The sequence below is a fragment of the Cebus imitator genome, unplaced genomic scaffold, assembly GCF_001604975.1.
Source record: "Cebus imitator isolate Cc_AM_T3 unplaced genomic scaffold, Cebus_imitator-1.0 Scaffold938, whole genome shotgun sequence".
Lineage (NCBI taxonomy): Eukaryota > Metazoa > Chordata > Mammalia > Primates > Cebidae > Cebus > Cebus imitator.
The window spans coordinates 72,928-88,890 of record NW_016108253.1 but is presented as its reverse complement, the minus strand read 5'-3'; the positions used below and the strand labels follow the sequence as shown (position 1 = coordinate 88,890).

The 15,963-nt window shown below is 43.8% G+C and overlaps 1 protein-coding gene and 1 non-coding gene across 2 annotated transcripts; one reads left to right on the top strand and one right to left on the bottom strand.

Moving 5' to 3' along the window:
• Nucleotides 1-1,456: 1,456 nt before the first annotated feature.
• On the top strand, nucleotides 1,457-14,204 carry LOC108298329 (neuroblastoma breakpoint family member 3-like). Its single transcript, XM_037735726.1, has 9 exons — nucleotides 1,457-1,661; nucleotides 2,838-2,943; nucleotides 3,492-3,701; nucleotides 4,879-4,983; nucleotides 6,934-7,038; nucleotides 9,369-9,441; nucleotides 12,707-12,870; nucleotides 13,513-13,564; nucleotides 14,084-14,204. The coding sequence occupies exons 2-9, from the start codon at nucleotides 2,853-2,855 to the stop codon at nucleotides 14,202-14,204; spliced, it is 921 nt and encodes a 306-aa protein (XP_037591654.1). The 5' UTR covers nucleotides 1,457-1,661; nucleotides 2,838-2,852.
• LOC119469879 lies at nucleotides 11,296-11,436 on the bottom strand. Its single transcript, XR_005198731.1, has one exon. It is a non-coding gene; the product is annotated as a U4 spliceosomal RNA (small nuclear RNA).
• Nucleotides 14,205-15,963: the final 1,759 nt, after the last annotated feature.

Below are 15,963 nucleotides of genomic sequence, written 5' to 3'. Positions count from 1 at the left end.
AGCCCAGGGTCACACCCATTGCACCCTCAACTCGGGCAAGCCCAGCAGCCAAACATAGGAGATGTGGGCTACAGAACAGTCTCCCAAATCCCAGGCTCACAAAACCTAGGTGGAGATGACGGCTGAGAAAGTGAGGGCGTGGTTCAGGGAATCACTCTTCCCTACTCGTTCTTCTCATCTCAAATTCACCTTCTGTTGCACAGCAACACAGAGGACCACCAACCACCCCTGACCATCACCTTGATCTTGCTGTGTTTGGTTAGCAGGATGCAACCACACATCAATGGTGTTAGATGAACTCAGAAAAATATCTATCAAACAGTATTCCATAAGGGGACCACTCATGGCCCTGTTATTTTCAATATATGGAAAAAATGAAATGAAAGCAACAAAATCGTATCAGGTTTCCAAGATTTCCCAAGATAGATGGTCACATATGCTTTCAAGAGATCTCTATAGAAATGATTTCAATGACGTGACACCTTGAAAAGAGCTCTTCTGGGACTAGAATGACATCCATAAGTGAGAAGTATGAGATGTAGTGTTCAGTCACATTAAAAAACAAATCATCCCACATAGAGGAAGCTTTGGACGTAGGGACGTCACACTGGTCTTAGGTGTAATGAAAAGCCTCTTCTGCCACAAACATCAGTGTAGTGGTATCTGCCAGTAAGAAAAACTAAATAGCATAACCATGGGATGCAGCAAGAAGAATATTGAGCCAGGAAAGAAAACATTTTGAAGAAATGAATTACTCATTGACTTTCTAGTGGATACAGAAAAAACTGCAGAAGACTCAGAGGATGTGATGGCAGTGTAATAGATTGATTTCTTAAACTTGTGGAAAAGCCTTCAATTCTGTTTTAACGTATGAGAAGGAGAGGTGACTGATTTCACGATTGGCATTAAGAAAGTATCACGTGTTGGGAAACTGTTTCTGCCTTGATGGTTTTATACACATGTAAGAGCTGAAAAATGAGGCACATGCTTAGATGTACTGGGAATGAGATGGGACTGTGGCATTGTCACAACGGTACACAAATACTGAGAGTGACTTATAGAGTAATGGTCCCCATCTGTTGTGACCTCAGGTGAGACCAGGAGGCCTGTGTTTTAGCAAACCCTGGGCAATGGAATGAAGGGCTCCTAAGATTCCATGACACGCCCAGCTTCTAATTCTGTTATTGCAACAGCAGACCGTTACCTGGGGCACTGGCCACTATCTCCCACACTCTTGTCAGAGTCTGAGCTGCAGACAGCGCCTTCAGTTCTCAGCTCAAGCATTGTGAACCTTGTTTTTGCGGTTAAGGACCCTAAAGTACTGTGAGGAGGGATCAGGTTTTTCTCAACAGTAAGTTAATAATTTGAGTTACTGATATCCCCCGGTCCTGATTAAAACTATTTGATTTCCAGTTTTTAACCCATCATGTGTTTGGGTTTCTTCTCCCCAGTCCCTGGCTCTACCTTTGGTGCCCCAAATGTCAGGATGGTAGCATCCTGCAGGACGTGTTCCAGGAAGACCACAGAGGCAAACTTTCCAGATACCATCGAGAATTACTACTCCCATCAGGAAGAGACCAAACCGAATATCTGAGCCAGCAAAAATAGACTTCTTATGAGCCAGGTGGCCTACTTCCTGAACTACCAGCTGAAGACATACAGTAAGTTCTATAGGTTGACCACCATGAAAGTGATGAATGATGTCCTGTCTTGTCTCGAGAAACTAACCGTTCTTTTCATCAAAATTAATTTCATCCTTCCCATACTTGCAGAAAATAGCAGTGGGTATTTTAACATTTACTTAACGATGGAAGACAGTGGTGAAAGTATTTAGCAACTTTTCCATGTCTGCAGTAAGGTGGGTGTGGGACTGGGGTTAAAATCCCAGTTATTGATTTCTGACACAGGCACAGAACCACCTATTTTTCTCAGCAAAAGGCTAAATCTTTCATGTTTACAGGAATCCTCTCTGTACCACCTAAGATCGTTCAGACAAGTAGCATCTAGCCTGTTGGTCTGAATGTCTGAGGCTACTGAATTTCCATTTGGTTCTGGTTTCTGCTGAGGCCCAGTAGGCAAAGCTGTGTTCTGGGAACACTGGGGGAAACATGGTGATAGCACACAGTACCCACTGTGAGGAGCTGGAAGGGGACCCTGCTCCTAATAGAACCTGTGCTATCTGTAAGTGGCACCATCAAGAGCAGAGAGTACCCTGGTACTGGTGCCTCAGCCTCCCACTCAGCTGGGATCCCCGGTGGGCACCACCACGCCTGGATAATTTTTGTATATTTACTAGAGGCAGGGTTTCACCATGTTGGCCAGGCTGATTGTGAACTCCTGAGGTCAAGTGATCTGCCCACTTGAGCCTCCTAAATTGCTGGGATTCTAGGCGTGAGCCACCATGCCTGCTCCACAGATTCTTTTTTGAGTAAAGGTTGTTAGAATTCATCCCTTGGTCCAGTCTCCTATATAAATTTCTCTAACAATTTATTGGCAATGATATATGATTAGATAAATCAGTATCGCAGCAACCCTTCTGGAAAGTAGGGTAATTATTGAAGATTTTGGGAAGAAGCTTTAATTTTTTACACTGACTTAGGTCAGAGGATGTGATTAAGATCTACTGGATGAGGGTGATTTTGTCCCATGGATCTGAAAAGCAGGCTCATCTACTTCTAGGGCGACTTAATCTAGGGACTGGTAGATCATTCCTGTCGGAATACCACATTCTTACACTGAGAATATTTTAAGTTCTTGTGCTATGACCGAACACTGATTTGGTCTTGTGTGAAGTGTGATTTGCTTAATGTGACCTACTCTTCTGAATTTGTTTACAGAAGATCGAAAAGATCATGATGAAGAACAGAAATGCAGAGACAGCAAAAATAAACTTCTTAATGAGTCAAGTGGCCTACTACCTGGGCTGCTGGCTGAAGACGGAAGGTAAGTTCTATCGGTTCCCTGTCACAAAAGTGCTGAACAATGTCCTGTCTTTTCTCTGAGAAACGATGCATTATCTTCTTCAAAGTTAATTTCATCCTTCCCATACTTCTAGGAATATAGCAATGGATATTTTAGCATTTAGTTAAAGATGGAAGACAGAGGCCAATGTGTTTAGCAACTTTTCCATGTCTACAGTAAGGCGGGTGTGGGACTAGTGTTAATATCCCAGCAATTGATTCCTGACATAGGCACAGAACCACCTGTATTTCTCAGCAAGAGACTAAATCATGTTTACAGGAATCCTCTGTGTACCATATGAGATCCTGCAGAACTTATAAGCAAGAAAATGGTAGAAGTTTCAAGGTGACTGAGTAGCTAAGACAAGTTGACTTTAAGAAGATCACGAGAGGAGGTAAGAAGAGTAAAAGCGGGGAAACAACATCTTCAAATCATAGGCAAGGCTGTCAGTGACATCGCTCAGTCCCGATTAAACCAATTTGACGTCACCATTTTCTAACCCATCATATGTTTGGGTTTCTTCTCCCCAGTCCCTGGTTATCTGTGTTCTGCCCCAAATGTCAGCACGGTGGGATCTGACAGGCCTCCTTCCAGAAAAAACACAGAGGTGAACGTTTCAGAATGCATTGAGAAATCCTGCTCCCAGCAGGAAGAAAACAAACCAAATTTCAGAGCCAGCAAAAATAGACTTCTTATGAGTCAGGTGGCCTACTTCCTGAACTACCGGCTGAAGACATACAGTAAGTTCTATAGGTTGACCACCACGAAAGTGATAAATGATGTCCTGTGTTGTCTTGAGAAACTAACCGGTTTCTTCATCAAAATTAATTTCATCCTTCCCATACTTGCAGAAAATGGCAATGGGTATTTTAAGATTTTGTTTAAGATGGAATACAGAGGCCAAAGTGGTTAGCAAGTTTGCCATTTCTGCAGTAAGGTGGGTGTGGGACTGGGGTTAGAATCCCAGCTATTGATTTTTGACACAGGCACAGAACCACCTGTTTTTCTCAGCAAGAGGCTAAATCATGTTTACAGGAATCCTCTCTGTACCATGTAAGATCCTGCAGACAAGTAGCATCTAGTCTGTTGGTCTAAATGTCTGAGGCTACCAAACTTCCATTCAGTTCCAGTTTCTGCTGAAGCCCAGTAGGCAAAGCTGTGTTCTGGGGACACTGGGGGAAACACAGTGATAGCACACAGTACCAGCTGTTGGGAACTTAAAGGGGACCCTGCTCCTAATAGAACCTGTGGTATCTGTAAGTGGCTCCATCAAGAGCAGGGAGTACCCTGGTACTGGTTCCTCAGCCTCCCAATCAGCTGGGATCCCTGGTGGGCAGCACCACATTTGACTAACTTTTGTATTTTCAGTAGAGGCGGGGTTTCACCCTGTTGGCCAGGTTGCTCTTGAACTCCTCAGGTCAAGGGATCTGCCCTCCTGGGCCTCCTAAAGTGCTGGGATTCCAGGCGTGAGTCACCATGCTGGCTCCACAGATTCTTTCTTTAGTAAAGGTTGTTAGAATTCATTCCTTGGTCCAGTCTTCTATATAAATTTCTCTAACCATTCATTGACCATGACATATGATGAGATAAATCAATATTGCAGCAGTACTTCTGGAAAGCAATTGGGGCAATTTTTGGAAGATTTTGGGGAAAATGTTTTAATTTTTTGCAGTGACTTAGGTCAGAGGATATGATCAAGATCTACCAGATGAGGGAGATTTGGTCCCATGGATCTGAAAAGCAGGCTCATACACTTCTAGGGCAACTTAGTCTAGGGCCTGTTAGGACAATCCTGTCAGAATACCACTTTCTTACACTAAGAATATTTTAAGTTTCTGTGCTATGAGTGGACACTGATTTGGTCTGTGTCAAGTGTGATTTGCTTAATGTGAGCTGCTCTTCTGAATTTGTTTACAGAAGATCGAAAAGAACACGAAGAAGAACAGAAATGCAGAGACAGCAAAAATAAACTTCTTATCACTCAAGTGGCCTACTACCTGGGCTGCCGGCTGAAGACGGAAGGTAATTTCTCTAGGTTCACTTTCACGAAAGTGCTGAACAATGTTGTGTCTTTTCTATGAGAAATGATACATTCTCTTTTTCAAAGTTAATTTCATCCTTCCCATACTTGTAGGAAAATAGCAGTGGGTATTTTAACATTTAGTTAAAGAAGGAAGACAGAGGCCAAAGTATTTAGGAACTTTTCCATGTCTACAGTAAGGCGGCTGTGGGACTAAGGTTAAAATCCCAGCTGTTGATTCCTAACACAGGGACAGAACCACCTGTTCTTCTCAGCAAGAGCCAAATCATGTTTACAGGAATCTTCTCTGTACCATATAAGATCTGCAGAACTCATAAACAAGATAATGATAGGAGGGTTTATGTCCTGGCTTCAAGGTGACTGAGTAGCTAAGACAAGTTGACTTTAAGGAGATCAGGAGTGGAGATGAGAAGAGTAAAAGCGGGGAAATGACATCGTCAAATCAACAGGCAAGGCTGTCAGTGAAATCCTTAAGTCCCAATTGAACCAATTTGATGTCACCAGTTTCTAATCCATTGTGTGTTTGGGTTTCTTCTCCCCAGTCCCTGGCTTTCTGTGTTCTGCCCCAAACATCAGCAAGGTGGCACCTGGCAGGCCTCCTTCCAGAAAAAATACAGAGTTGAACGTTCCAGAAGGCATTGAGAAATCCTGCTCCCAGCAGGAAGATAACAAACTGAATATTGGAGTCAGCCAAAATAGACTTCTTATGAGTCCGGTGGACTACTCCCTGAACTATTGGCTGAAGACATACAGTAAGTTCTATAGGTTGACCACCACGAAAGTAGATGAATGATGTCCTGTCTTGTCTGGAGAAACTGACCACTCTCTTCATCAAAATTAATTTCATCCTTCCCATAGTTGTAGAAAATAGCAGTGGGTATTTTAACATTTAGTTAAAATGAAAGACAGATGCCAAAATATTTAGGAACATTTCCACATCTGCCATAAGGTGGGTGAGGGGCTGGGGTTACAATCCCAGCTATTGATTCCTGACACAGGCACAAAACCACCTGTTTTTCTCAGCAGGAGCTGAATCCATGTTTACAGGAATCCTCTCTGTAGCGTATAAGATCCTACAGACAAGCAGCATCTAGTCTGCTGGTCTAAAGGTCTGAGGCTACTGAACTTCCATGCAGTTCTGGTTTCTGCTAAAGACCCAGCAGGCAAAACTGTGTTCTGGGGACCCTGGGGGAAACACGGTGATAGCAGACATTACCCCCTGTGAGGAACTTAAAGGGGACCCTGCTCCTAATAGAACCTGTGGTATCTGTAAGTGGCTCCATCAAGAGCAGGGAGTACCCTGGTACCGGTGCCTCATCCTGCCAATCAGCTGGGATCCCCAGTGGGCCACACCACATTTGACTAACTTTTGTATTTTCAGAAGAGGCAAGGTTTCACCATGTTGGCCAGGCTGGTCTTGAACTCCTGAGGTCAGGTGATCTGTGTGCCTGGGCCTCCTAAGTTGCTTCGATTCCAGGTGTGAGCCACCATGCTAGCTCCACAGATTCTTTTTTAAGTAAAGGTTGTTAGAATACATCTATCGGTCCAGTTTCCTTATAAATTCCTCTAACCATTCATTGACCATGATATATGATGAGATAATTAGTATTGCAGTAACCCTTCTGCAAAGTAGTTAGGGCAATTTTTGAAGATTTTGGGGGAAAAAGTTACAGTTGTTTGCATTGACTTAGGTCAGAGGACACATGATTAATATCTGCAAGATGAGAGAGATTTTGTCCCATGGGTCTGAAAAGCAGGCTCATCTACTTCTGAGGTGACTTAATCTAGGGCCCGACAGAACATTCCAGTCAGAATATCACATTAGTACACTGAGAATATTTTGTGTCCTTGTGCTATGACTGGACACTGATGTGGTCTTGTGTGAAGTGTGATTTGCTCAATGTGACCTGCTCCTCTGAATTGGTTTACAGAAGATCGAAAAGATCACGAGAAGGAACAGAAATACAGAGACAGCAAAAATACACTTCTTATGAGTCAAGCGGCCCACGACCTGGGCTGCCGGCTGACGACGGAAGGTAAGTTCTATAGGTTCACCGTCACAGAAGTGCTGAAGAGTGTTCTGTGCTTGGTCTGAGAAACTGAACACTCTCTTTATCAGAATTTATTAAATTTTTTCTGTACTTCTAGGCAAATATAAATGGGTATCTTAACATTTTGTTAAAAATGGATGAGAGAGGCCAAAGTATGTAGCACCTTTTCCACGTCTGCAGTAAGGCAGGCGTGGGACTAACGGTGAAGTCTCAGCTGTTGATTTCTGACACAGGCTCACAGCCACCTGTGTTTCTCAGCAAGAGGCTAAATCATGTTTACAGGAGTTTTCTCTGTACCACCTAAGATTCTACAGACAAGTAGCATCTAGTCTGTTGGTCTAAATGTCTGAGGCTACTGAACTTCCATTCGGTTCCGGTTTCTGCTGAGACCCAGTAGGCAAAGCAGTGTTCTGGGGACACTGGGGTAAATGTAGTGATGGCACACAGTACCTACTGTGAGGAGCTTGAAGGGGACCCTACTCCTAATAGAACCTGTGGTATCGGTAAGTGGCACCATCAAGAGCAGGGAGTACCCTTGTATTGGTGACTCAGCCTCCCAGTTACCTGGGATCCCTGGTAGATACCACCACACTTGGCTAGTTTCTGTATTTTTAGTAGAGGCAGGGTTTCACCATGTTGGCCAGGCACCTGTGTTTCTCAGCAAGAGTCTAAGTCATGTTTACAGGAATCTCTCTGTACCACCTAGGATCCTGCAGACAAGTAGCATCTAGTCTGTTGGTCTAAATGTCTGAGGCTACAGAACTTCCACTCGGTTCCGGTTTCTGCTGAGGCTCAGTAGGGAAAGCTCTGTTCTGGGGGAAATTCAATGGTAGCACACACTACCCGCTATTGGGAGCTTAAAGAGGGCTCTGCTCCTTACATAACCTGTGGTATCTGTAAGTGGCCTCATCTAGAGCAGTGATTACTCTGGTCAGAGGGACGTCCTGTCTTCTGTGCAGAGGCTCTTCTTGGTAAAGAGGAAAAACAGCAGCACCCACGACTTTGTGGAGGCAGCAGTGCATAGAGGAGGGACCCTGGGCCAGTCTCCTGAGCTCCATCCAAGTTGCTTCTTTTGTTTGTTACTCAGTTTTGTCATCTGTTCGTAGGATACTATAATAATGCCTACCTCTGTCAATTACTGCACTGAATTAGATGGCCTGTTGATTGTAACTCTCCCGGGACAGTTGTTGGCACAGAGTAAACACTGTCTATTAGTTTTCATCCCACTGTGTCTAGCATAAGAGAAACTTTATTGTTCTGCGCATATTTCCTTTATGGCTTTATGAGAGACTCCAGACCTCCATACTTCCACAATGACAGTTTTGTCAGGGGTATTTTCTTCCACTAAACATACGTGGCCATGACATGACTAGGACTTTCTGAATGAGAACACAGATGGGAAACCCCATGGGGCTGGAGGTCGCAGTATTGTGAATGTCCCTTTTTCCAAGATGGATGGTGGTCTTTGTAACAAGAGGCAGCATCTGTCCAGTTGTAAAGGACATGAAGGAAGCTGTGACAGGAGGGCGGTTGTTGGAGTGGAAAGAGCTCTGGAGTAAGACTGAAGGTTCCCAGGCTGTATCTTCAGCAGTGTTCCTAGGAACTATCAGTGAGCATTGATTTCTCCTTCCTTTCTCTGTCTCCGTTTGCAAAGGCAGGTAAATTTCTCTGTCCCCATCGGCAAAGGCAGACATCTTTCTGTGTCTGAAGCATTCAAATGTGTGAACACTTATGATCGCTTATCACAATGAGATAAAGCCCCTCGCTGTGTGGTGTTGGAGAAAGCACTTGATGTGTGGGCATTTGGTGGTAGGAAGTGGTTCAGACTGGAGCACCCCCCGTGGAGAGAATGTCCCTGAATAACATAGCAGAAGCCACTTGGAGGACCTGTGAAGTCACCTGATGTGCAGAGGATGCTGGGACAAGCTTGTTTATCCTCTCCTAAAAGAAAGAAATAGGTTGTAAATGTGAACTGTGACAGGACACCAAGCCTGTCCCTGTGAATCAGATCTGTGTCAGGATGGTGGAGACAGCTGCCAAAGTCCAGAGAGAGGCTGCACAAGCCTCCAGTGATGTGGAGAGCAGAAGTGTTTTCAACATTTGGCCTCATCTTGACGGTGAGCCTCCGGATCAGAAATGCACTGCCTGGTGGATCAGGAAACCATGCCGGGGCATTTTGTTAAAGAGAAAACATGAGAGCTTTCAGTAGAACAGGGACCCATACACAGGTGTTCATGTCCCTGCACACATTGGGCTGACTGTCCTTGCAGAGTGTGAAATGGGAAATATCTGAACGAACACATCTGTACTTGCAGAAAATAACAAAGGTGAGGATGAAGATGTTCATGTTGTGGAGGCTGAGAAAATACAGGAATCACGTGCCCCCAGGTAACACTGAATAATCAGGAGCAAGTAATGGGTGGTAAAGTATGGAAAAGGTCTAGAAGCACACCCTCTCAGGCGTTTCCCATGGGCCAAAAGCCTGCATTCCACTGGCCACCATATGTACAGTTCAACCCAACTTAGACACAGGGTGTGGCAGCTGTTGTGGTTCTTTGTATGTGCTGAGTGCCGTGTCTGAATTATACAGGGATAACTGAGTCTCTTTCATTCTCGGCTCCTTTCTGTCCAGTGTGATGAATACCAGCTGCTGTCTTTCTCTCTGATTCCCGTGGCAGCCATGCTCAGTTGCAGAGAGAAGGATTGCCTGTTTCCTCTCAAAGGGAACCTCCCATTTGCCTTCTGGGACCACTCTCTCATTCCTCCTGTGAAAACCAGCTAGGACTCCCTGGGGTCCAATCCCTCTTTGTTTAATCTTCTGTCATCTCTATCCCACCTGGCTCATCAGGGAGGTGCAGAAGATTGAAGTCAAGAAAGTTCCTGAGGACTCACTGGAGAAATATGTCATCACTCGTTCAAATAGCTGTGGCCCTACTGACTCCAGCCAGCCTCACAGAGACACCAATGAAATCACATTTGAGGAAGACAACGTCGACTCTGCGCTGGTTGTAGAGAGTGAGTCATCTCATGATGTAGTGGAAGATGCTCTAATAATTCTTTCAGGCGACCTCTACATTCCTGGTTTTTGGTACCTCTGTCTAGGCTGAGGAAGATAACTCTGAAGACAGGCTCTATACACACAAATCAGTTTGAATAAAAACCTATCATGGGATACTAAACACAGATACCAAAGAATTTTTATCTCATCCTCAGCTCATGCCATGGGTTTGTCTCCGAGGCCCAAGTATCAAGTTACCAGACCCCAGACCAGTGCGACAAGCTCATGGTCACCTGTGTGCAGGAGGTGTGCAGGAGGTGTCTGTCAGGTCTCCTAGCTTTGATTCAGTATCTCTCATGTCATTAGGTCATCTGTCCCTGAACAATGTTCATGGAGTTTCTATTTATTGTTAAGGAAACTGGGAGCCTTGCCTATTTATTTGGAGAGATTGTTCCCCAGGTTTTACTGCTTTGAGCTTCAGTCTTGATCTCTTTTAAGCCACCTTGCTTAGCTGCATAGTCACCTTGAAACCAGGATGAAAACATTTCCTCTTTACCTTGCTGATATGTTTCCATAAAGCAAGGCTCAGCCCTGGCTCTCCACCCCATCCATGCAATGGCTGATCTGATGTTTCTTCATATCATCATGTATTGTTTCTTGTTGTTTTTGAGATGGAGTCTCCTTTTGTCACCCAGGCTGGAGTGCAGTGGCACCATCTTGGCTTACTGCAGTCTCTACTTCCCGGACTCCAGTGATTCTCCTGCCTATGCCTCCTGAGTAGCTGGGATGCCCCAGCTAGGTGCCCCCCACCACACCTAGCTAACTTTTGTATTTTTAGTACAGATGTGGTTCACCATGTTTGCCAGGCTGGTCATGAACTCCAAACTTTAAGTGGTTCACCCACCTTGTCCTTTGAAATCACAGATTTTTTTTTTTTTTTGGCGATGGAGTCTCCCTCTCTTATTCAGGCTGGAGTTCAGTTGCACGATCTCAGCTCACTGCAACCTCCACTTTCTGGGTTCAGATGATTCTGCTGCCTCAGCCTCCCAAGTAGCTGAGACTGCAGGCATGTGCCACCATGCCCAGCTAATTTCTTTGTATTTTAAGTAGAGACACGCTTTCACCATGGTAGCCAGGATGGTCCCAATCTCCTGACCTCGTGAAGTGCTCACCTCGGCCTTTGAGAATGCTGAGATTACAGGCTCAGATTCTTTTTTGTTTTTGTTTTGTCTTTTTTTATTCAGTCTCTCTAGAGACTGTCAAAAATTGTTAATGCCGACTCTATTGCATGTCATCACGGCGGGGTATTGGGAAAAGTTTTCAATTAGCAATAATCTCATCTCAGATAAAACTCATTGGCTACGATACTGGCACTGAGCAAAGCTCACAGATTCTTTTTAAAGCAAGTGCTGTTAGAATTTACATATCAGTCCAGTTTCATGTATAGATGCCTCTAACCATTCAATGACCTTGGTACCTGGTGAGATAAGTCTGTATTGCAACAACACTCCCAGAAAAGAGTTTGACTCATTTTTGGAGATTTTCTGGGAAAAAACTTGGTTTAACTTTGCATGGACTCAGACAGAGGATATGGCGTTATGGTCTACCCATAGAGGGAGATTTTGGCCTGTGTCCGGAAAGCAGGCTCACCTACTCACCAGGCTTCATCTAGGGCACCCTGGAATAGTCCTGTCAGAATTTGTATTCTTGTCCTGAGACTACTTCTGTGCTTCTGCTATGACTAAACACTGATTTGATCATATGTGAAGTGTGATTTGCTTAATGTGACCTGCGTCTCTGAATTTATTTACAGACAGTGAAAGTGGTGATGAGGAAGAGGAAGAAAGAGGGCCAGTGCCCCCCAGGTAATGCTGTGGAGTTGTGGGCTGTTAGTTCAATAGTGACACCTGGAGACTGCAGATCCTGGGAAAACGAGGAAGTGATGGTTAGAACTCTTTCTTCCCTTCAGCAGCTACAAATTGTCCTTATTGACAATGTTGTGGGTGATTGGTGGCACTTGTATAGGCTTTAATTTCTCACTCCTCCCAAGATAGGAACCTGCGATCAGATGAGCCAGGTGAACTCAGCAAACAGGGATTTCCTGGTTTCGCCTGTTCTCCCCACTGTGTTTAAACCCAGGGAGAGACGCCTATATGCTTTCTGTCCATTTGTTGTGAGCATGTTTGCTAGGATTTGTGAAGAGAAGGAATTCAAAACATAGACATATGATGTCAAAATACTGGAAAAGGGAGGCCCTTAATACACAAGATCTGGGTGTCTGAAATGCCTCAGGAGCTCTGTTCACTTGAATGCCACATGTAAACTTCAACACAACTTATGTGAGGCAGTTGAAGCCCCGTGTTAGTTCTCGTGCTGTAAGTCGCGATGATAGTTTACAGGGAGAGTCTGGGTGGCCTGCAGTGGCTCATCTGTGGCAAATGCACTGAGCACATACTGCTCATTTGTGCTCTGTCCCCAGGGTAGTCACCCTCCACCCTGCATTTAGAAAGGATAGTTTTTTTTCTCTTGAAGGAAAAATGCCTTTGCTTTCTGTGACCATTCCATTCTGACTTCCATCAGATCAGCTGGGAGACTTTGTTGTCTAATCTCTGTTGGTTTCATCTTCTGTCATCCCTGTCCTGCCTGGCTTATCAGGAATCTGCAGGAGTCTATGGAGGAGGAAGCCCCCCAGGAGTCCTGGGATGAAGGTTATCCGACTCTCTCAATTCCTCCTGGCACATCTGCCTTCAGTGAGTCTTACAGGAGCAACTTACACAAATTAGAGGAGCAGCAAGTCAACTTGGCTGTCGACATAGGCAGTGAGTACTCCATTGTGAAGTTGATAAAGCTCCTATTTGTGTCCCAGATAGACCCCATAGTCTTCTTGCCTTGCTCCGCTGGCCAGGCTGAGAGTTGTCGTCACGGTGGGCTGAACCTATCCATCAATGTAGATTTCAATCACTCTGGATTCTAGTCTGAAGCATGGGCATGCAGTGGGTCAGTGAGCTTTGCTCTCTCTCTAGCCTCAGTCCATGCCCGTCGCACCCTGGACCGACTATCAGGACACTGAAACCCAAGGCAGGTGTTGCCAACTCACACCAAGCCGTGCAGCGCATGTCCATGAGTTGTCTGTCAATGTGAATTAAATGTCTCTTGACAGCTACCATGTTCCTCAGGAGTTTTGTTCCCCATGCATGTCTGTGAGGTTCTTTCCTGTTTGTACAAACTTGGGATAAAGGAATAATGGTCTGCCAGAATAGGGATGTTTCACCATTGGTTTTGAGACACAAACCAAGGAATCTCTGTTATGATTGGCCTTGAGACCTCCTAAAGTCTGTCTCTCACATTATCCTGTTCTCATGCTGAGGAGCCTGAGCTCCCTGTGCAGGGATTAGACAGTGGACTGTTACGGGTGTAGGGGAATGGCTTATTTTGTCTGTCCCTATCTGAATTTATTGCAGAGATTAAAAAGGACCAAGAAGAGAAAGAAGACCGAGGCCCACTGTGCCCCAGGTAACTCTGAGGAATTGTGAACAGCTAATGTTGTGTTGACACCTGCAGACGCCAGGTCCAGGGAAAACAGAGCCAGCTGACAATATTGATACCATCTTTTCAATGAAGTCTGAATTATTCCTACTAACATTGCTATTGGTTTTCATTGCAGTAAATATTTAGGTTTCCGTTTCTTCCTCCCCTTACCATTTATTAACTACTGTAGTTAGACCATACTTGTTTTTATGTTCAGTGTACGCTGTGTGTCCTGAGGATACTAACTCAGAGTGTGCTTTTACTGTCTTATCAGTGTGTCACCTGGACGGTTCACTGAGCTTACTTTCTCTCTCTCTCTTTCTCTTTCATTTTTTTTACCCTACTCTTGTCCATCCCAGCATAAGGCAATAATTTGTTACGTTATTAATGGATCCATGTTTTTTCTTTATTAACCACTTTCTTGTGCTACCCATGAAATCTAGTTGGGGCTCTGCAGTGTCTTATTTTCCCTGACTTACTCTTTGGTTTCTCCTCCTTTTTTAGGCTCAGCATGGAGCTGGTGGAAGCAGAAGAGCCTGAAGTCTTCTGGTACTCACTGGATATATTGTGTTCAACATATACAGCGTATCTCGAGTTTATTACACGTGCCAGGCTTTATTTGTAGAAGAGCATGTTCGCTTGACTTTGGACATGGACAGTAGGTTTCTTACTATGATGGTGATAAGACTCCACCTGGTCTCCCGGATAGGGGTCATATTCCCACACTAAGACAACATGTCACATGGGACTCTGCCAGTCCAGAGTATGAACAACGCCATGTTCTTGCTGAAAACGCTTAGCCTGAGTTTCATAGCCCGAAGTAATCTCCAGACAACTTCAGAATGTAGAACAGTGAGCAGCACAACTGACCTGTCTCCTTCAGACAGCCCATGTCACCACAAATCACACAACTAAAAGAAGAGACATTTTGCGTCAAAAAAGAATAAAAAGTTAATGTAGCCACATTTCTTTAGTTTTTTGAACCCAAAGTGTCTCCTCATCTTTTTGTTGTTGTCGTTGATGGTGGTGACATGGGCTTGTTTGTAAAGGACAGATCAGCTGTCTGGCTCAATGGTCTGTACTCTGAAGTTGTCTGAAAATGTCCTCATGATTAAATTCAGCCTAAGTGTTTTTCGGGGAACACTGCAGGGTCAATGCTACCTCACCCATCTGCAGGTAGAGACGGTCTCATGTGTCTACCACCATGATCATGATGCCAGGACTGTTCCACCATCTGTCTATCACCATGATCGTGATGCCAGGACTGTTCCACAATTTGTCTATCACCATGATCGTGATACCAGGACTATTCCACCATTTGTCTATCACCATGATCGTGATGCCAGGACTGTTCCACCGTCTGTCTATCACCATGATCGTGATGCCAGGACTGTTCCACAATTTGTCTATCACCATGATCGTGATACCAGGACTATTCCACCATCTGTCTATCACCATGATTGTAATGCCAGATCTGTACCTTTCAGAGACACCTTATCTATACTGAAGTAATTGGAAAAATGGTTTTTAGAAGTATTAATATCCTGTATTCAAATGATCATCCCTCAACATTTTATTATTGATTAATCATCCCTGGCTGTGTCAAGTATATTTACATCTGTACACTGGAAATTTTCTATTTTTACTGTATCTTTGCTTTTTCTAGTTTCTGTTATTGAACAAAAAAATTCCCTGCCTGCATTTCAATTTTTGCCAAAGTTAATTTTATTCTATACAGTGAAAAATTTTTGTCTTTTAAGATAAGACCGTCAGCATAAGGTCACAGCAAAACAGAGATGTTGCTAATTTTTAAGCCTTTGTTAATTTCTGGCTGACGGGAGAGGTAGTTTATTTCATTAGCTGCTAATATCTATTTAAGTGAGCAGCCAGAGAAATGTCTAACAGACTAAGGATGTGCAAAGCCCAGGCCATACTCTTTGAGTCTTTTAAACTATTTCAGAAGAGAAGAGAATATGCAGATTCCACTTATGTGGACAGGAAGGAAAATACACTAAAAGACACAGCCGTTTCCAAAAACAGAATAGAAAATCCATTAAAATTCATATTTTCTCATGAAATGTAATCTCTCTAAACTTAGCCATTATATGAAAGTCAGTTCTTAATATACCACACTACATTGACTGTTGACATTTCTATGTTTGTTATTTGAAGTAGCAAAAGGACTATAATCCTTTTTTTCTTTGCCGTGATCTTTTTAAGATTGAGGATTGTTCTTCAAAATAAAACCAAAGATTTTAAACATTGAAAATTGGCATTAAAATTTATGTTTTCAAAGTAATGATGTTTAACTCAGGCTGTCTTATTCCTGTTTGTAGTATAACTTTCAAGTGATCATTTAACCATTCTTTAAATGTTTCAAATTA